Genomic DNA, 22,460 nt, shown 5'->3' on the forward strand with positions numbered 1-22,460 from the left:
GCACCAGGCCACCAGGCTCCCAACTGAGGAAAACATGGGACAAACTTCCCGGATGATGTCCCTCAAGCCATGTTCTCTAGATTTGCGATGAGAGACTGGTACCCTTTCCTCCATCCCCAGTACCCTGCAGTGGGGGAATCACAGACCAGTTCTCTCCAAAAATCCCCTTGCCCAATCTTCAATAACCTCTCACTTTTATACTCTCTCCATTTGACCACGAGGTCCAAGAGGGGTGTGTGTGTGTGTGTGTGTGTGTGTGTGTGTGTGTGTGTGTGTGTGTGTGTTCAAATATATATAACATAAGATGTATCTTTTTAACCATTTTTAAGCACACTGTTCAGTGGCATTAAGTACATTCACATTGTTGTGCAACCTTCTCCAGAATTTTTCATCTTCCCCAACTGAAACTTTACCCATTAAACACTAACTCCCCATTTCCCCCCTCTCTCAGCCTCTGGCAACCATCATTCTACTTTCTGACTCTAGGCCAGGAGTTTTCGTATTTTTAAAAATATTCTTCATGCAGTAACCTTGGTGCCGAAGCCAGATCTTCCATTTAACATACTGTTTAACAAAGAGCGTCAGATTATATTCCAGAGAAATTACACTGGAGAGGTAGGTAAGGGCAGAATATGGAAACTAAGATGCTGGGTCCAGAAGCCTGTCCTGAATGGGGAGCCGGCGGGGACCCAGCCTTTGGGGGGGTTTGCTTGGAGAAGCAGCATGATCAGATTACATTTCAGAAGGACAATCTGGCAGGGGCACTTGTACGGGATGAAGGGACTGGAGGAAACGGAAACGGGGCTGTTGATGGGGACTTGTAGTAATCCAAGTAACGAGATGCTGAGAGCCTGAACTAAAGGTCATGAGGGTAGAAAAGACTCACAAGATATTCCAGAGGTTGAATGCAGAGGCACTGGTGGTGGACCGAATAAGAGTCTGAATCAAGAATGAAGAGACCAATGTGAGAGTAATTGTGAAGAAACCTTGCGTATGGTCTGGACAAGGGAGAGGTGATATTAAAGGAAAATAACAATTCTCTGACTTTTAAGCCTCTGAGATTTGGAAAATGCTATCAATAAGAGTAGAAAAACAGGAAAGTTCGGTCGGGGAGAAACATGAAGGAAGATTTTCATATCTATTTTGGCTAAGTATCTGTAATTCCTGCAGGAAGTAGAGGTCATGATGGCTTAGAGGCAGTAAGATAAGAATCACTAGTGACAGACAGATTGGAAGTCATCTGAATCCAAGGGACTGGGTGAGATCAGCAAGGGAGGTTGAGTAGAGAGCGGTGGATGGGGAGGAAATGTTACCATTTACTCCTACAGAGGAGGAAGAAGAAAAGAAGCAAGGACAGGGACTTCCCTGGTGGCGCAGTGGTTAAGAATCCGCCTGCCAATGCAGGGGACACGGGTTCGAGCCCTGGTCCGGGAAGATCCCACATGCCACAGAGCAACTAAGCCTGTGCGCCACAACTACTGAGCCTGTGCTCTAGAGTCCGTGTGCCACAACTACTGAGCCCGTGCGCCACAACTACTGAGGCTGTGCTCTAGAGCCCGTGTGCCGCAACTACTGAGCCCACGCACTTAGAGCCCATGTTCCGCAACAAGAGAAGCCACCGCAATGAGAAGTCTGCGCACCACAACGAAGAGTAGCCCCCGCTCGCCGCAACTAGAGAAAGCCCGCGCACAGCAACGAAGACCCAACGCAGCCCAAAAAGAAAACAAATTTTTTTTAATTAAAAAGAAGCGAGAAGAAGCGGAGAGGGAGTGGTCCAGCACAGCAGCCGTGTGCATAGAAAGCCAGAGAGAAGGGGGGTGAGGGCAGAGGCACGACCCACTCCTGCCCCTGGGCTCCTGCATCCCTACAGTGATTCCTTAGTTTCTGCCCTTTGTAAAAGCCCCAGCCCCACTCTCCCTGCAATACTGAACTATGCCAGCTGCCCGAATACGCCCGGCCATTCCTCACCTTATTCCCTCTTAAATACCCGGATAATTCCCTATATAGATTTCAAAATAACTTAGACGTCTCCTCTCTGAGCAGCCTTCCTTTATTTTCATCAGATGACACCTTTCCCCCCTCGGTCCTACCTCTAGATTGCTCATATCTTGCCAACATTGTACTGCGCTGTGGTTACTGTCTACAGATTTCATTTCCCCTGTGGACTGAATGCTCAGTGACAGCCTGGTTGTGATTCATCTTTCATCCCCAGACTTTGCACATCTGATGCGATTAATAGCTGTTTGTCACATGCATCACCTGAGTCAGAACACACAGTAGGTGTGCAATGCTCCTCTCCCTTCCCTGACTGCCGGAGACACTCTGTCTGCTGCAGACACTCACGTATGCTATGAACTTGAAACAAAATACGAGAGGATGCAGCATTGGCAGTGGCACTGAAATAAAAAACAAACATTGGCCATTCTCTCTCTGAACTGCCATCATGATCCTGAGCTGGTGTTTCTGAATAACAAGAAGCTTAAAAGAGCCTCTAGAAGCAATGCCAACGATGCCATCTGGAAACAATTCACTTTCTAGAGTGATACCCCTGTCAATCAGATAAATTAAAAATCTTTTATCTCCAACTTGCCATCCTGAAAGATACAAAGTTCTGGGTTGGGCACAAAAACATGGTCCAGGTAAAAAGAAAAAGATTCCTGGACGTGTCGGGTTCATTACTTAACACTTTGTGAACGACAATGCAGGTCAAAAGACCAAGTAAAGGGAAACAGATGACCAGGAACAAGAAAAGAGACTGCATGGTAACACCACGCCATGGCAGTGCTTGGCTCACCGCTGGAATCTGATGAAGGCGAGCTGCTGTCTCCCTTTGCTTTCTCTGACTTAACTTTGTCCTTGCTAAAAGCAGCTGGTCCATACTCTGTAATAACCTGTATGGGAAAAGAATCTGAAAAACAATGGATATATGTATAGGTATAGCCGAATCACTTTGCTGTACACATGAAACCAACAGAACATTGTAAATCAACTAGACTCCAATAGGAAATAAAAATTAAATAAAAAAAATAAATACCCTTCAGATAAAGATGGCATGGAGAGTTGGGCTGGGTTTCCTGGGTGGCACAGGGAAAAGACCGAGCCCCAGCCCTGCTCGAGCAGAAATGGAAATGTTATTTCCCAGAAGTCTCATGCTCTCCATCATGCTTTGCATTCTCAGAGAGCAGCAAGGTGGGAGTGAAACAGCCTCTGGGCAGCCACGCCCTCACCCTATAACTGGGGCTGCGTCCCCAGTGCAAGGCACATAAACACAGTTCCGTTCTTGTTATGAAAATTGGGAACCTGATGCATAGATGCTGAGTGGGATTCTTCCTTCCCTCTCTCTTCTCCTACGCTGTCTCTCTTCAGGAGCCATCACATGGAACAGAAGGACATGCACATTGAGACAGGTCTGGAGTTCTTTAGAGGACTAGATTGGTACATGCTTCTCCATGGGAAGTTATATATTAAACTTCATTTGTCTGAATGGATAAAGGAGATGTGGTACATATATACAATGGAATACTACTCAGCCATAAAAGAGAATGAACTAATGCCATTTGCAGCAACATGGATACAACTAGAGATCATCATACTATGTGAAGTAAGTCAGAAAGAGAAAGACAAACACCATATGATATCACTTATATGTGAGATCTAAAGACACAGATGAACCTATCTGTTCACAAATGAACAGAAACAGAATAACGGGCATAGAGAACAGACTTGTGGTTGCCGGGGGAGGGGGCTGAGGAATGGAGAAGGAGGCTGGGGTGAGCAGATGCAAACTATTATATATAGATGGATAAACAGCAAAGTCCTACTGTAGAGCACAGGGAACTATATTCATTATCCTGTGATAAACCATAATGGAAAAGAATATAGAAAAAAGAATGTACATGTATGTATAACTGAATCCCTTTGCTGTACAACAGTAATTAACACATTGTAAATCAACTATACTTCAATTAAAAAAAATAAACTTCATTTGTCTCTGCAGTGGTCCTTGGGGAGGTAAAAGGAAGGAAGGAAACCCACGCCTGGGGCTTATCCACGGCAGCTGCCATGTCCCAGGAGAGGCAACACAGGCTCCTACTGTCCCTATCGGACACATCGGTCGTCTGTTCCTGGGGAAAAAGAGAAGAAACGCTCTCCACAAAAGAAAACAGTGGTGCAGCAGTTTTTCTCTAGTTTTCCTAATACACAAGAACTTTCAAGAACAGCATTCCACTGCCTCTTCTTGGAACAGCACAATGGGAGACATTCTCCGGAATGAATAAAATGCATGGTCTCCGGACTTGAGGGTAACAGGCACAGCTGAGGGCACGGCTGCTAAATGGTGTGAGGTAGGGAATTGAATTTTTCCCCCTCAATTAAAAAAAAAAAGGAAAAAACAGTATTTTTCAACAGAAGAACCTTACAATGACCTCCACTACACACACACACACACACACACACACACACACACACACACACACACACACACACACTTCACCCAGAACTGCACAGAAGGAACTGAGCAAATCATGAGACCAAGCCAGTATCTATGAGGAAAACACGCAAAGCTCTACACAAACTTAAACAATTCATTAGATAATTAATTGATTAATTAAATCAGACCATCTTTCCCAGGTGGTGAAACCAATCTGCACAGTAATCTAAACATTAGGAGAATCTTGTTTAAAATGATGGAACGATGGGTCTAGGTTTTTTGTATGCTTCTTCCTTCTTCTCTTTCTCTTTCTCTCTCTCTCTCTCTCTCTCTCTCTCTCTCACACACACACACACACACACGCACACACCCCACATTTTTTATTCCTATAACAATTTCAAAGACATTTTATCAGAATTGGCCCTTTGAATTGGATCAGCAAAACCATAAGAGAACTTGCATTTCCCCTCTTTATCAGTACACTACCTGGCAACTTAGGAAGGAGAATTAACAAATGTCTGAAGAGTGAGCTGTGCACACTAGAATTCACAATTAAGTGGACAGGGGAAAGCAAGAGGTCAACTCAGAAAGACAAAATAAGGAACACCCAGTGTTCCATTTTATTAGTTGTTCTGTGTCTGCAAGGAAAAATCTGCCCTAAAACAAACAAACAAAAAAACAACAGAACTCAAACTTTAAAGATCATAAAGAGTGAGTGAGACCTGGAAGTTCACTTTCAGGGATCCAAGAAACATATCATTTTCCATCAGAGCAAAGCACTTGAAGTTTATTCTTCTGAGCATTCTTCAATTAGTCTTCACCTCCCTGACATCAGCAAGCAACGTAAGAGGTCCTCATCTGAGATAACTCAGCTGGGCGTTTGCCAGTGTTTTCAGACTGGCCATAAAACGGGACCCAGAGCTGCAGCACAAGTTCTGGAATTGATTCAGGGTATGACACTGCCCAGGGTTAAACTACACAGGGGGCTCCCTGACGTAAAGGAAGGTCCCTCAGACCGGCCATGGGGAAGGTGATCACAAGTCAGAATACGTCCATCACACATAACAAATGCTGCCTTCAATTTCACTTTTGTTCCAAGGACAAGAATTAAAATCCTTCAGTCACTGGGGGCTCCGGGAGATCAGGTTCTCCAACCAGCAGACGACGTGGAGGCGTCCAGTCATTATCTGTTGAACTCTGAGTGTCCTGGTGTTAAAGTAAAACCTCTCCCAATCGTCTTGTTTTCTTTTCATTTGATGATTTCACGAGGAATTAGCTAAAGATGTGCATTTAAACTGTAGGTCTGCCATTTGGTAACGTTCCAAATGATCTCATTTTTAAAAAATTAACCTATTTTTCATCTAACGTCCAGAATATACTCTTCTTGTCTCACATTAAAAAAAGAAAAAAAGAAAGAAAAAGGGTCAATTAAAGTATCTGATCTAAGCCTAAAGCGATTTAACATCATTATCCTTTGCCATTTAATAAATCTAAGTCCTGTCCACCTCATCTGTTGTGATTAATAGGCCTTTATATATCTTTCTATGAACTTGAATGCAGGAAGGGTGGGGGGGGTGTGCATATAGATTTTAAACAGAACTTCTGAAAGATTCAGCAGAATTCCTGCTGACATAAAAAAAATGACCAAAAAGCAAGAGCCATCTCTGTCCGGTGATGGGTTGGCCATTGCTTGATACTCAGGGAGGAAGAGGGAGTCTTTAATGCCCAAGGAAAGGAAGGAGCAAATGAAGAGTTTTATTTCAATAACTGAGAGTTTTACCAGACTTTTAAATATTTTCCACTAACAGATGGTAAAAGGGCTTTAGTATATGCAGACAAGTTTAAAATGCTTTTCTTAGGTGGTGCTAAATATTACTGAATCGTGTCCCAAGGATATCTCTGTTGAGAAGCCCTGACTGCTTTTCTTCCATCGGTCAGTGTTTCCAGCAGGCAGAAAGGGCTGGTAAGATGGTGCAGAGAGCAGAACACTACATAATAACAGAGACTGGAACCCAGGCACGACCCAGAGTAAGCATGGGCAGCCGTGGATGGGGTGGGAAGAGAACGCAGGCTCACGCAGGAGAGGACACTGTCTTGTTCACCTTGGTGTCCCTAGCGCCCAAAATGGGGCTTAGAAAATAGTAGGGCCTCAATAAATAGTGCTGAATGAATGAGTACATGAACGAAAACAACAACAACAAAAAGAAAGGCCATAAAGAAGAAAACGAAAGCTGTGATGAGAAGTAGAGAAGAACTAAGGTACAGAGTTCATTTAACCCCCTTTACAAACTTTTGCCAAAAATCAAAGCCCTCATGGCCAATGATACATGAGCCTCTGCTTAGGATGGGGCAACATCCTTGGTACCATGCCTGTGGGAAACCTTGGAGTGGGGACCAGACCATGTGACTGTGGGAAACGTTCCCTCTGGGCTCTAATTCCTCATACTTCTTGGAGACATGGAGTGCATGGATAGTCTCCGAATGCATTTTAGCTGGGTTTCAACCTTCTTTTCCAAATGTTTGAAAAATCAAAGCTACTTGCAAGTAACGTAAGTGACTCATCTCAATGTCCCTTCCTCTCTCTGTTCCTGTGTCGTCTCTAGTGCAGGTGGTGAAGAGTGACAAACAGTGAACCAGGAGCATGGGGACAAGAAGGCAGGACCCCTAAGTGAGAAGTAGGCCCTCATGCTTGATCTCTCCCTGTTACACATGGGCTGAGGACTTCAGCCCTGGGCATCTCCAAGAAAGCTGAGGAGTCACGTAGGAAAATCTGTCTAACATGAACAACGTTTTGTAGGTGAAACTATGTTATACAGTATTAGGGTGGAATAAACATACACACTACAATGTATAAAATAGATAACCAGCAAGAACTTACTGTATAGCAGAGGGAACTTTACTCAATATCTTGCAATAATCTATAACGGAAAAGAATCGAAAAAAGAATAGGGCTTCCCTGGTGGTGCAGTGGTTGAGAGTCCGCCTGCCAATGCAGGGGACAAGGGTTCATGCCCCAGTCCGGGAAGATCCCACGTGCCGCGGAGCGGCTGGGCCCGTGAGCCATGGCCGCTGAGCCTACGCGTCCGGAGCCTGTGCTCCGCAACGGGAAAGAGGCCACAGCAGTGAGAGGCCCGCGTACCGCAAAAAAAAAAAAACAAAAAAACAAAACAAAAAAAGAATAGATGTACATATATATGTGTATAACCGAATCACTTTGTTGTACACCTGAAACTAACACAACATTGTAAATCAACTATACTTCAATAAAATGTTTTGTTTTGAAAAAAAAATTTTTAAATAAAGGTAAATTTAAAAATTAAGTTGTTTTTTTTTTTAAAGAATCAATTTTATTTATTTATTTATCTTTGGTTGCATTGGGTCTTCGGTACTGCACGCGGGCTTTCTGTAGTTGCGGCGAGTGGGGGCTTCTCTTGCTGCAGAGCACGGGCTCTAGGTGCGTGGGCTTCAGTAGCTGTGGCACATAGGCTCAGTAGTTGTGGCACACGGGCTTAGTTGCTCTGCGGCATGTGGGATCTTCCCGGACCAGGGAGAGAACCCGTGTTCCCTGCATTGGTAGGCGGATTCTCAACCACTGCGCCACCAGGAAAGTCCCCAAAATAAAGGTTTTAATACAAGTGATTGAAAGGAGACAACCATCTGTCTCGATTAAATTATCCCGAGTCCCCAGTTTTCTTCTTTATTCTACAGCTTTCAAAAAATAAGTGCAGACGGGGCTTCCCTGGTGGCGCAGTGGTTGAGAGTCCGCCTGCCGATGCAGGGGACACGGGTTCGTACCCCAGTCCGGGAAGATCCCACATGCCACGGAGCGGCTGGGCCCGTGAGCCATGGCCGATGAGCCTGTGCGTCCGGAGCCTGTGCTCCGCAACGGGAGAGACCACAACAGTGAGAGGCCCGCGTACCACAAAAAGAAAAAATAAGTGCAGAAGAAAATTATCTACATAACACACAGTAGGTTGGCTATGTAAGCACTGATGAATCCCAAGTGAAGATTTCTGCCACTATTTAAAGGTGGAGTGAGGCACAATGATTCTGCTTCCAAGGTAAGTCCCACAAATCACTGCCATTTCACCTTTAGTCCCATTAATCCTTCAGCTCTGCTAAGGGTCTCTCTCCCTCTCGACCAGAGGGCGATTAAATATACATTTGGCAACGTGGACGTGGACCACAGGAAGCCTCCAGAAAGGCTGTCCCCCTGATTGCTCCGACTCCAAAACAGTAGGAAGAGTTTTGGTAGCGACAGGAGAGAAGCAAGTGTGTGTGTGTGTGTGTATGTGTGTGTGTGCGTGTAGCTGGGTTTACGGGGCTAAGGTTGGCAGTCAGAGGACATAAGGAAACACATTCGTGATGTATTCTTTAAAGAGTGATCCTCACCACTTGATTCTGGATATAAGATAAGAGATGGTGGGTCACACGAATATTCTAACATTGCCCCCCACGTCTCCAGCTGTGGAGATAAGTGATACAAGCATGTGGAAGCCATGAGAAACCAGGAAATGTGCTCGAATCCAACTGCAATCCCATATTTAGAAAACAGGAAGTAAATCAACTCACAGCACGAACTCAAGATGGCCTCAAGATGGGGAAATGGATACATGGGTGCAGTAAATAGAAGACTTATTAGGAAGAAGACCAAGAATGTCATAGGTTCTCACACTTTGATAATGAGAAAATACCACTCTTCAAGCCTCCATCTTCCTATCAGAGTAACAGAAGTCAAAAGGGAGAAATAGTTCTCTTCAGGAAAGTTTTCCATTCTTGGGCTAATATAGACACTCCCCGGCCCAATGGAAATGGGTTCGATCAGTCTCACCCTGTGTGTATCTTCCGGTGCTCAATGTGGCTGATGGGCCCGAGTACCATCACCCAGTTGGGCTCCAGGTGGGATGTGGCCACTCAGCAGCAGACAGAGGATTCCCTTCTCCAGAGGTAGGGCTGTGATACCAGCCTGTAGCCAGATGGGCACAGAAGCCATGGGGTTTAATTATACATGCAAATGTTCCCCTTCTTTGACATGGATAAGTTAAAGGTTAATATGGCAATGAGAAGAAAAACCATCGTGGAATGAGAATGTTTTAGATCTCTCACTGAGGAAAATAATGACCGTGCTCTCCCTCACAAGACCGTAACTGTGGTAATATATAGCCAAAGAGTCTGAGGGTAGGGTAGGAGCCATAAAAAGCGAAGAGTGGTGTAAGAGATTCTAATGCAGTGACAAGATGCACAGCTTCTACCTGGCAGGGAAATTTGTCCTCTGAGAGAAAAATGGAACAGAATGTTTGACTGGTTACACAAATATTTGCATTCACACTGCAATCGGCTCCCTCAGAAAATAAAGCTTCTTGTTAAGAGTTGTCACCATCAAATAGTACTTACTAATGGCCTCTCTGTGCTACTGTTTGTGTCATGTCTGTAGAAATGTTTTTTTTATTTCTATCAGAAAATGACACAGGAATACAGGAGACGGGCACGCTAGGCCAACTGCGATCACATCTCCTAGGTGCCATTCTCAGTTATTTTGCTCAGTATTGTAAAGGATCTGGAACCCCTTCACCACGCCCAACCCCAACTTGCACCCCTTGCCTTACAGCCTTCCATCCCCCAGTCCAGCCAAACAGAAACGGCATCTGTAATGAAGCTGGAGCTTATGAAATTCCTTTCTGAGCTTTTGCCTGGTTTCTGAAACACAGGCCAATACAAATTTTTGTAGCTATATTAACCTATGTGCTCTGCACCGGGGAGATGATAGTAAAACAAGAGCCCTTTTGAGTCCGGCCTTTCTGAGGCCCAGGCCGCATTGTGGGAGGTGAAGGAAGCCAGGTCAAGAAAGCAAAAGGGTGGCCAAAGGGTGAGGGCTCTAAGGGGAAAAGGAGGCGCAGAGGCGCTGGCCTGGGGTGTGAGCCCGGAGAGCTCCCCGGGAGGTGCGGGAAGCAGAAGCCGCCACTCAGGTATATGGGCTCGGGGATTCGGAAGCTGTGTGTGGAATCCCAAAATAAGTAGAAGGGGGCTTACTAGTCAAGGAGTGAAGGTAACACCAGTTATGGTGGGAGCTTCTGTTAGAAGCAAGTCCCCTCTTCTTGCTGGGAAGAGAATGGCCCTTCCAGAGCTGCATACAGCTATTTCCCACTCTGTCCTGTCTAAACAACCAGATAAATAACACCAAGGTATACCCTCTGAGCTTAACAAAATCTAGACCTTCAAGAAAGGAATTCTCTGGATGTATACACAGGTTACATTTTTATCTTATTAAAGTGATCTATTCCGTTTATGTAAGAGTTTCTGCACTCCAAACATCTGCAATTCTCACTGAGTTTTCAAGCGCTAAAAAAAAGAGCCTAATTGTTTATTTATGATTTAACTCCCCCAGTTATGGGTTGCTCTGTGTGTGTGTGTGTGTGTGTGTGCGCACACACACACGTATATCCTGAGAGTAGCTTAGGATATATATGGCAATGACAAAGTCATCTCCTCATTAGTTGTAAGACCACTGTTGGTTATATTCATTAAAAGTCATTTAAAAAGTTGACATATGGATATCCTTTGCCATCAGCTGAAGTACAGAATGCTATAGCAAAAACAGAAATCAGGGAGGTCAAGTTAGGTTTTATAGGCTTTATATCTGAAAACTGAATATGGTGCTAATATACATAAAGACAGGTTTTCATGTTAATATTAAACAAGTCTTCATTTTTTACCCAATTTTTGGAATTATGGAAATGCGATAATTCCTTAATTATCACAAGCAACAAGCAACAAAAGGAAAGAGAGATAAATTAAAACCTTTTGCGCTGCAAATACCATCAAGAAAGTGAAAAGACAATCAGCAGAATGAGCGAAAGTATAATATTTGCAAATCGTACATCCGATGAGAGACTTACATCCGGAATATATAAGGAACTTTTACAACTCAAGAGTAAAAAGACAAATAACTCAATTAAAAAGTTGGAAAAGAACTTGAGTAAACATCTCTCCAGGAAATATATACAAATGGCCAATAAGCACATGAAAATATGCTCACCATCATTAGTCATCAGGGAAATGCAAATCAAAATCACAATGAGATACTAGCTCACACCCAGCATGATGGCTATAATAAAAAAGACAGACAATAACAACTTTTGGCAAGGATGTGGAAGAATTCAAACTCCCGTCCATTGCTGTGGGGATATAAAATGGTGCAGCGGCTTTGCGAAACAGCTTGGCAGTTCCTCAAAATGTTAAACGTAGAGTTACCATTTGACCCAGGAATTCCACTTTGAGGTATATACCCAAGAGAAACAAAACATATGTCTACACACAAACTTCAAATGTCCTTATCAGCAAAAGTTGGGCAACAACCCGAATGTTCAACAATGGATGAATGGATAAACAACATGTGGTATATTCATTTTATACCATGTATAAAATTAGTATTGCATTATTGGTATATCCCTTCCAATAATATCCGATGGAATATTATTCAGCCTTAAAAAGGAATAAAGTACTGATGCATGTTACAACATAGATGAGCTTTGAAAACATTATGCTAAGTGGAAGAAGAGACTTCTTGGGTAATTACATTCATATGGAATGTCTACAATACGAAAATCTATTGAGAGGCAGTAGATTAGGAGCTGGGAGAGTATTTGGTGTAGATGGGAGGTAAAGAGTGAGTGCTAATGGGTATAAAGTTTCTTTTTGCGGGGGATGAAATGTTCTGTAATTAGATGTGGTGATGTTTGCACAACTCTGTCAATATACTAAAAACCACTGAACTGCACACTTTAAATAGGTAAATTTTATGGTATGTGAATTATATCTCAATAAGGATGTTGAGAAAGTGGGATGGTATTTAAAAAAGCAGTCTAGAAGTCCCCTCTGAGACATAACAATATGAGATATGTATATATATATATATATATATATATCATTAGAAAATTAGAGTACTGGGTTCAGTAGGTTTCTCCAGGTGCTCAAGAAAAGCTGAAGTGAAAAAAAGCATTTTTCAATTGCAGACCGATTAGACTAGGCCATTTTGACATTTTCATGCTTTCAAATTCCTCAGCACCACCTATTTGACAATGGGATAAATAGACAATATTAATTAAATAAAATACTTTTTTAACTGATGCTTCTAAATTACTCTTTAACTCTTTTATAGTTGGCTAACGTGTCCACCTGTTCACTTTAGGAGTGTGCTCTACTTTCCGCCGTAAGCAAGGAGAATCACAGGAACTAGGTAAAACGAGGCCTCCCATGTTCCTTCCACCGTCCAATTAAATAACCCGTAAGTCTGAAGCAGGGAAACGAGAGATGACATTAATATAAACTGAAGACACCTATTTTCCATCCTTGCAGATAATTACTGAAGTCATAGCTTATAAAGTTTGATAGACTACGATTTTCCAAGGGAGAAGTATCAAATAGAACAGTGAATAGTTTGTGCCCTGAGAACTTATTTAGCTACAATCTCTACTTTATCTCAGGGAATTCTTTAGAATAGCAGAGTCTCTTGTTGGGGCTGAGGGCGGGAAGCTTGTCCCTCCTAAAGGAATGCACACGTTGCCCAGGAATAATCCTGAAATTTAACAGCAAAGCACATGGGAAAAAAGCAGCATTATCTGAGGCTAACGACCATCGCTATCTTGATTTATTAGGTACATGTGCCCTTCTAAAAAAGGTTCCCAGATACCATTATTTCCTAATAAATGAAAAGGAATCTCCACTGAAGACAGATGATTCTTTTTAAAAGGCAAAATGTGCATTTAAGAGAGCTTTCTTCTCTGTCAGTTTCAACCCAACGCACTCTTTTTTGGATGGACCAAACTTATTTCTCCAATTAGCCATTTCCTCAGCACAATGCTTCTCAAAACTTAGCTTTCAGAATCACTTGTAGGGTTATAAAGAACTCGAGAGTTTCAGCTGGGTCCACAGTACAGCTCAAGAATTTGCATCTCTATCACTTCCCCATCTTCTCCAACTCATGCTGATTCTGCTGGTCTGGGGACCACACTTAGAAGCAGGGTCTCAGCACATACAGAGTTGCTGCTGGGTAGGCTGAGTCCTGGCTGGGCAGTCTTCTCCACCAGAAAGGAAAGGCAAGCATCACCCAAAGGCCTAAACACATTTACATTCAGTATTTAAATAACAGCAGTGACCATAATCTGCTCCTCGAACTTTTGGGGTTCAGACATATTGCTTATCTTCCTGGTCTCACACTACCCTCACTCTTGCCCATCCAAGGTGTGTTTCTGGGGATTCTTCTCCTCCCAGCAATCCTACGTGACAGCAGCCACGTCTGCTCAACATGCCCTTATTCGTAGATACAGTGGAAGTTTCCACTGGTAGGCCACAATTGGAGCTGAGGCAATCAGCTGGAATTTGGGATTGGGACTAAGAAATTTCTGTTTAGGGACTTCCTTGGCGGTCCAGTGGTTAAGATTTCGCCTTCCAATGCAGGGGGTGCAGGTTTGATCCCTGCTCAGGGAGCTAAGATCCCACACCTCTCACGGCCAAAAAAGCAAAACATAAAACAGAAGCAGTATTGTAACAAATTCAATAACGACTTTAAAAATGGTCCACATCAAAAAAATCTTAAAAAAGAAAAGACATTTCTGTTTAGCTGCTCTTTTGAACAGGGGGTATACTCAGAAGCCGATGGCAACTGTCATGTTCCACCATGTGGGCTGGATATCAGAAAACGTCCATCTGTATGTGCAGAGAAGCAGGGATGAGCAGGGACCTCCTGGGCTCCATTCGGTCTTCCAGTTCCTGGCTTCAGTGGAGGCCTGACACCCTGCTGCATCCCTACCTTTGCGTTCATTCCAGAAGTTAACCCCAAACCTGCACCTTCTATTAAATTCCTCTTTCCTGCCTAAACTAGCTGGAGAGGATGTGTTACTTACAACCAAAAGGGCCCTAATTAAAACTGTTAAGAAAGTCATTCTCTGGGTACCTTTCCTCTGCTTCAGTTCACCTCGGAGATTGAATTCACCTTAAAACTTCATCCTAGCCAAGTTACCTGCTTCTAAATATCTCTGCACTAAAGCCCTTTCTTACGTAGGTGATTCCCTGAACCCTACATCACTATGTATTTCAAATCCAGGACATGCCTGGATTCCTCTACAAGAGGCAATTATAATTTATATTTCTCTCCAAGACTAGGTGGGGATAAATGAATATAAATCAGAAATGAATATAAATCGATGCACTTTCCCTCTGTGAGCACAGAAAAAGGAAAACCCATAGATGTGTTTTGAATCAAGGTCTAATGTGAGGTTTTATTTACCATGTTAGATCAATTTAAATGTTTAATTTTTCATTAATGTTTCTGAATAGCTCCAGCTTTCCAGCTACTTATTTTTTGTGGGATTCATCTTTTTAAATGGCATTCTTATCTACTACTTCTTGGTTCAACCATACATGTGGTACATTTTATATATGCATGACCGAGGCAGAAGAGGGCATTTCTTTGTTTCTCTGAGCGTAGCTACTTCTCTTTTTTTCTTTATTGAGGTATAGTTGATTTACAATATAGCTACTTCTTTTAAAGCACAACAGAGGCAGAGCAGATAAAACTTTGGGTCACGTCGAGCATTACGTCACATCTGTGATAACACATTTGTTCTATAAGTTTTCAAAGTCACTAGACGTTGCAAAGCCAGAGATTAAGACTGACTTGATTCTCTTAGTCTGTCTGATGTTACCTAGCCTCTCTGTTGGACTTCAGGATCTTGGCCTCCTTAAATCAAGCCTTCTGGGAATTATCTTTGGCAAATATACACTTAGCAGAAAACTCTGATTATCTTGGCTTTCTCATGTCAAGTAACAACAGGTAGTCCCAGACACCCAGTGGTTTCCTTAGAGTGGGTTGCTTTCTTTATGGTAATCAATTTACTTGGCCCAGCTGTCAAGCACTTGACTGCCCAACTGACAACTGGAAATAGGAAGGAAGAAACCTCAGATTTTCCTAAACACACAGTTAATGAAAAATTTCACCTGGTTGTTAACGCATCTGTGTTTTCCCCATAAAACATAAATGTTAATTTGGAAAACAATATGCCTACAGAGACTTCTCCACCCAGGAAAGTTTCACCTGATATTTGACCTGGCCATGTGCCCAACATCCATCGTGAAGGAGTTAACATAAATGAATTTAAAACCGGAAATGAGGCAGCCAAGTTGTTGACTAGTTTCCTCTTGTTAATTCAAGGAAAAGACTGAAAGGCCCTGAACTACGACAGGTCGTAGCATTGAATCTCAAGGAAATAGGTAAGAGAGATGAAAAATCCTCTTATTCCACATGGTAGCTATTCTTTGGGTCAAAACTGAAAGAAGGAATAAAAATGTATGAGAATACATGGGACGTACTTTTCTCACCTAGCTCTTGCTAACCATATGGATTTCCCCCAGCAGGACAGAAGACCATAAATGAAAATTAGCAAGGCAGGGACTTCCACCCACAGGAATACCTGCATCAGGGCTTTGGGGTATTAGACGGGGAGCAGCCCTGACTACCTGTACAGATGCTTTGAGAAACGCATGACTACTCTTGTCTATACAGAGACAGGAAATAGCATGGAAAGGGGGGCTTGAAGACACTGACAGGTCCTTTCCTCAGATGGCTTTCAGGGCATAAACATGGAAATTGTTAAAATTATAACTTGAGGAAAGACAGCATAGGTGGTTTTTTTCCTAACATCTTCCTTCTTCCAAGAGCACCGATCCACCCGTGATTAGAAACCCTAATATCCACTTTAAACCTAATAAAGGCTGAGTCCCCTTTTACCTTGTGGCTTCAGAATGAAAAGACATTTGTTTTTTTTTTAAGTCACATTCCTATTTTTAGGCCTGACTTGGAAACTTCTTCGCAGTTTAGTGACCACAGTCTGCTAGACTGTCGAAGTATGAAGTTCCAAGGGCAAAGCACTGATTGAATGAATTCCATTGCCCTGGATGACTTCTGACTAGACCACAAGCATCTAGAAGGTAGGGTCTGTGATGCATATTTCTTTGACCTAAGTCAAAGCATACGGAATACTGGAAAATTTTTTCAGGGCAAAACAATAATTATCTAGGTCTTCAAACAACTTTTCATTTCCACAGCATGAAGCAGGGCAGATGCCCTTTGGAAACACGACCATGTCATCCATTCAACTATTGCCTTTCTTGTTTTGTTTTTGTGTTTTGTTTTTCTAATTTTTGGTCACGCCACACACCTTGCAGGTTCTTAGTTCCCTGACCAGGGATGGAATCCGTGCCCTCGGCAGTGAAAGCGTGGTGTCCTAACCACCGGACGACCAGGGAATTCCAGATTCAACTACGGTCGAACCCCACAGCACGTGTACTCACTAACACCCAACATAAGTATTTAGAAGAGCCATTGCTGACCACAAATATCATTAAATGTGCATGGCTGCTTAGCTATATTCTATTTTGGGAATCTCTTATTACCTAGGAAATGATTTCATACTTCATTGTCTCAAACTGCATCATCCAAAAGAACCAAGATAAAATGTTTTCCTTCGAGAACATCTTTCCTGAAATCTCATTATTGCATATTATCTTTTGGTGCCACCCTAGTTTCCTCTGCTCACCATGCTGGCTGCACAGTAAACTCTGAAAGAGAAATACTGCACACTGGAATCTTACCACCAGGAGGGGATAGGAGTCACTGTTGGAAGAGCGTGAAAGTCTATGTTATGGGAGAAGCATTAGAGAGCTGTGTAACCTCTCTGAATTGACTGGAAAACCAACAGACAGATTACTGTATGTCACCGAGACCTTTTGACACAGGGGGAGGGTTCAAAGTATGTGGGCTCGAACATCATTTTTTTCAACTTGCAGCTTTTAGCAATTAGCACAATCTTGCTAAAACTCCCATTTACATAGGAGAAGCTGCGTTATCACTGCGAAGTTTAGAAAAATGGGGCGACAAGGTAACAACTGTATTATGCTTTATCTGTAACAAATCATGTCCCCCGGAGGTTCCAGTGTATTTTAAATTAACGTCAAAGGAAAGAAATCTTCACCCCACCAAATGGCAAATACAGGAATTTCAACTGTTCTAATACAACAACCCTAAGTAAATAATTATTAATTTCTTACTTTCCAACCTACTGGTCGACCAGAAACACAGAATTGCTGATGAAATTACACTGGGAAGGAGTCTCCCTAATACATATCTTGCTTTCATCCTCCAAGCACACCAAGTTACAGAACTGAAAACAGCTTTTGATTCATATTAGTATTTTGAGTAGAGTCTCTAAAAATTATTTTTAAGCAGCAGCGAACTAAGGATGGGATATGACTTGGTAAGTACTATTATTTACATAACTTTTCTTTCCATGTTCTTTTTTTTTTTTTCTTTCCATGTTCTTAAAGTCATACCTTTGAATTTTAAAACACACTAAATTTCTATCTGTTCTGAAGGGCATGGGGCAGATAGGAGACTGGGTGGGAAAAAAATCCAAAATACATGAATTTCAAATTATAACCCATTTTGCCAACATTTGATAGGCTGAAATGACATTTGGATACTAATAAAAATTATTTGTTTGCCTTAAGAACTTAGATTCATTACTGTAACATTCCATTATGAGATTTTTCTATTTCTAAAATCTTATTGCTATTCTATTGGTACAGAAAAATATTTTTAATGGTTCTTAAAGAATATAGTACAAAAACACCAAACAGTGCAAGGTCCTCTATTAGGAAAGAATAGCTATTTCGATCAATTAACAGAAGTGCTTTGAATGTCATTAGAACCCATTTAAAATTATGACCTACAGCATCTTAGAAAACAGCACTGTTTTCCAACAATTTGCAGGCATAATCAGGAAAGGGGGAGTGTATTTAATAAGACAGGTACACGGCTAACATCCGCAAACAAACTCACACACAACACAGGAATTTTAGCCAAGTAATCCAATCATTCCTGAATTCACTGCAATAATGTGATATTGCCGCCATCAGGCTAATTATAACCCATGCAGGAAGCAGCCCAGGTGGCTTGCAAGTGATGGTATCAGAATGTGAATATTTTAGAAGAAATCAAGTACCTGATAGTTTCATGAGAAGTTCAGATGCTGCTTTGACTGACATATCCCGCCTTAGTACGTTGCCCTTTGCTTCCTGGGGCTTAAGTGTGTCCTCAGAGATGCTCGGGGCTGGTACTTCAGACTCGGGGCTGAACACATAGTTGGACCGAGGCAACGTGGCACTTAGAGCCTCCTCTTCCTTAGGCTCCTCTTTCACTTTAAAATTAAGATTCATGGGTTCCTTCTGATTTGCAGCTGTCAAAAGAAGAAAAGGATTACACACATATACCTGTATGAAAGGCCAGTCCCACTCTTAGCTGTTCCCAACTTAATGAAGTATGTAATGCATGATCATATCTTGCTAACACAGGAGGGACCACAACCCAATCAAAATAGGCTGAGCCCTGAGCACAAAAATACAAGTCACTCCATGAGCGTGGGACTTAGAAGAGTGCGGGCTTCTGAATCCTCGGAACCTATCATATTTTAGGAAGTGCTGCCTCTACAAAGTGTTTGGGCATTTTCTCTGTGGTTTCCAGTGTCTTCTTTCCTGTATACGCTGCTGCCTCTCTGACCTATTAGCACTCTCCCTACCTAATCCTATTATAGAATAATGCTTTCAGACAGTTATTCTGCCATAAAATATTGAATATATACATGAGTCAGAGGCAAAAACCAAAGCAAAAACCTAGAATGCGGTGGTCAGGTGAGGATGGAGAATTTGCCAAAGAGAAAAGCTCAGAATGGAGATATAACACTTTTGCCTTATTATAAGCTGATGCCTGCCACTGTCCCACGAACAGTGGGGCATGCACCTGTCATTGTCCTTCTGGTCACTACCTGTAGCCCAAGTTATCTCCGAGTCCACAATGGGCGTTTTTAAGAGAAAAAAATTTTATTTTGGAATAATTTTAGATTTGCAGAGAAGTTGCAAAGAGGGGTCAGAGAGTTCCCATACACCCTTTACTCAGTGGTCCCTAAAGTTAACACCTTACGTAACACATGGAGCATGTGTCAGAATGAAGAAATTCACATTACTATGATCTAAGATCCAAATTTTATTCAGATTTCACCAGTTTTTCCACTAATGTCCTTTTTCCATTTCTAGCATGGTTGGCTGGTGTGGAGTGTGTGGTCAGGGCAGAGCTAACTGGCCTATTATGGGATAGATTCTTTCTGTGGCTTGGCTACACCTTACCAGGCCTTCACTCACTGAGCTACATACTACTTCCTGGTCTTTCTTGGGAAAAACCAAGAAGGAAGACTAGCAGCCGCTTTTCCCACTTGTCACTTTCACAGCCATCTTGCCCCTTTAAAGGGCCACATAGTAGGACCTTTAAGTTGGTTGATTTAGGTGTGCTGGTATTTTAAGAAACAAGATCTCATCCTAATACAGAGTTCTTAGAAAAGCTTCTTAGAATGAGCCTTGGGCTTCCCTGGTGGCGCAGTGGTTAAGAATCCGCCTGCCAATGCAGGGGACAAGGGTTCGAGCCCTGGTCCGGGAAGATCCCACATGCCACGGAGCAACTAAGCCCGCACGCCACAACTACTGAGCCTGCGCCCTAGAGCCCATGAGCCACAACTACTGAGCCCTCACGTCGCAACTACTGAAGATCCCACGCCTAGAGCCCGTGCTCCGCAACAAGAGAAGCCACCACAACGAGAAGCCTGCGCACCGCAATGAGAGTAGCCCCTGATCGCTGCAACTAGAGAAAAGCCCGCGCACAGCAACAGAGACCCAGTGTAGCCAAAAATAAACAAAAATAAATAAATAAATAAATTTATATATATAAAAAAAAGAATGAGCCTTAAGCCCACTCTTGCTTAACAACAACAACGACAAAAAGGATGAAAATAAAGCCCCAAAGGGTACGCCTATCAACCCCCTGCCCACCATCTACCTCCAGCCAATACACAGACACAAAGTCCTTTCTTTATACCTTACGCCCTTCTAAGGATATCCCTGCTGGAGTCACAGGTTCACACAGACCAGCATATCTGGGAACTGGACCCCAGAGGGCTAACGTGACACTTGGACGTTTTACTACCAGAAAGATGAAGAGCTGAGACCAGAACCCACGTGCACAGGCTGCCCACCCTGTGTCCCCTGCCTAGCTCCACTACACCACTCCTCCATCTCTGGTCCCTGTGTTATAACAACACCTGAATGGAACTTGACCTTCAAGTCTTTGCTAAAATACCACCTTCTCAATGAAGACCGCAACCATCCTGATCAAAACTGCGACGCCCACCCCACAGTACCCGCAGTCCCCCAAACTCTCTTACCCTACTCTAATTTTCCTTTTTTTAAAAAAATTTATTCATTTATTTATGTGGCTGCGTCGGGTCTTTGTTGCGGCATGCGGGGTCTTTCGATGCCGAGCGTAGGCTCTCTAGGTGTGGCACATGGCTCCGGAGCACGTGGGCTCAGTAGTTGTGGTGCGTGTCTTAGTTGCCCTGCGACATGTGGGATCTCAGTTCCCTGACCAGGGATCGAACCTGTGTCCCCTGCATTGGAAGGCAAAGTCTTAACCACTGGACTGCCGGGGAAGTCCGTAATTTTCCTTTTTATCCAAAATACTTATCACCAGACAACATCTTGTTATGGATTGAATTGTGTCTGCCCCACCTCCCCAAATACAAATGTTGAAGCCCTAACCCTCACTGGGACTGTATGGAGATAGGGAGAAAATTAGGTTAAACGAGGCCATCAGGGTGTGGCCCTAATCCAATATGACTGGTGTCCTGAGAATAAGAGAGACACAGAGGATGTGCAAACACAGAGGAAAGACCATGTGGGGACAGAGCAAGAAGGAAGCCATCTTCAAGCCAAGGAGAGGCCTCAGGAGAAACCAAACCTGTCAGCACCTTGATCTTGGACCTCCAGCCTCCAGAACGGTGAGAAATACATTTCTATTGTTTAAGCCACCCAGTCTGTGGTATTTCGCTACGACAGCCCCAAAGACTAATCCATACTACATAATTTTCTTATTTATTATGTTATGGTCTATTCCTTCAACTCAAAGGTAGGCTTCATGAAGGCAATAATCTCTGTTTTAACGCTGATGTGTCTCGAGTGCCTAGAACTGGGCCTGGCACATAGCAGGAGCTCAACATATATTTGTTGAATAAATAAAATAGGTTGGTCACAAATCAGTGACATCTGTTGGCACTCCATTATTACCTGTGGTAAACAAAAGCTACGAATCCCAAAATATTCCACCAAAGGCAATCGGAAGTGCTTTCCTCAAGTCTGATCATGAGATTGGGGATAAGACCTTCCAGATAAAGTTAAAAGCTCTGCTACTACACCACAGCACTTACTGAGGTGTCTCTGAACGATCACTTGGACTCTGGAATTACTAAAGGAGGAACCCAGAAAAATCTCAAGGAAAGTGCTGAAAATCTAGCCCTCTGGGGACAGTGCCATTGGCATCTGAGCCCAAGGGAACAAGGACAGTCTCTAGAGCAATCTTCAAGCATGTATTTTGGACCTCTACAGAAGGTAGCTCCCAAGAGGATTCTGTTTATCTAGCACATTTCTCCCCTTTCAACCACTTCCAGAGGGAGGGAGTCGTTGCTGTCCACCTCCTAAAGCTTCTCTCACCCTAAGCCTTTCTTCCAGAATCCTTCATAAAACCCTTTCCAAGAGCATCCTAAGTTAGTCACAATAGAGTAATTAAATGGTGTGCTGTTGGGGACTTCCGTGGCGGTCCAGTGGTAAAGAATCTGCCTTCCAGTGCAGGGACACAGGTTCCATCCCTGGTCGAGGAACCAAGATCCCACATGCTGCGGGGCAACTATACTCACGTACCACAACTACTGAGCTCGTGTGCCTCAACTAGAGAGCCTGCATGCCACAAACTACAGAGCCCACGCTCTCTGGAACCCGTGCGCCATAACTAGAGAGAGAAAACCTGCACACCACAACTAGAGAGAAGCCTGTGCACCGCAACGAAAGATCCTGCATGCTGCAACTAAGACCCAACGCAGCC

General features: G+C 43.1%; 1 protein-coding gene across 1 annotated transcript in view; it reads right to left on the minus strand.

Annotated features, from left to right (window-relative positions):
- The window catches only part of ZNF827 (zinc finger protein 827), a 180,886-nt gene that overhangs the window by 91,023 nt on the left and 67,403 nt on the right, over positions 1-22,460 (minus strand). Inside the window, exon 5 of the mRNA XM_060147712.1 lies at positions 18,487-18,720. Coding sequence (XP_060003695.1) covers positions 18,487-18,720 — 234 coding nt within the window. The remainder of the gene's footprint in view (positions 1-18,486; positions 18,721-22,460) is intronic.

This window comes from Lagenorhynchus albirostris, chromosome 4 (assembly GCF_949774975.1).
Source record: "Lagenorhynchus albirostris chromosome 4, mLagAlb1.1, whole genome shotgun sequence".
Lineage (NCBI taxonomy): Eukaryota > Metazoa > Chordata > Mammalia > Artiodactyla > Delphinidae > Lagenorhynchus > Lagenorhynchus albirostris.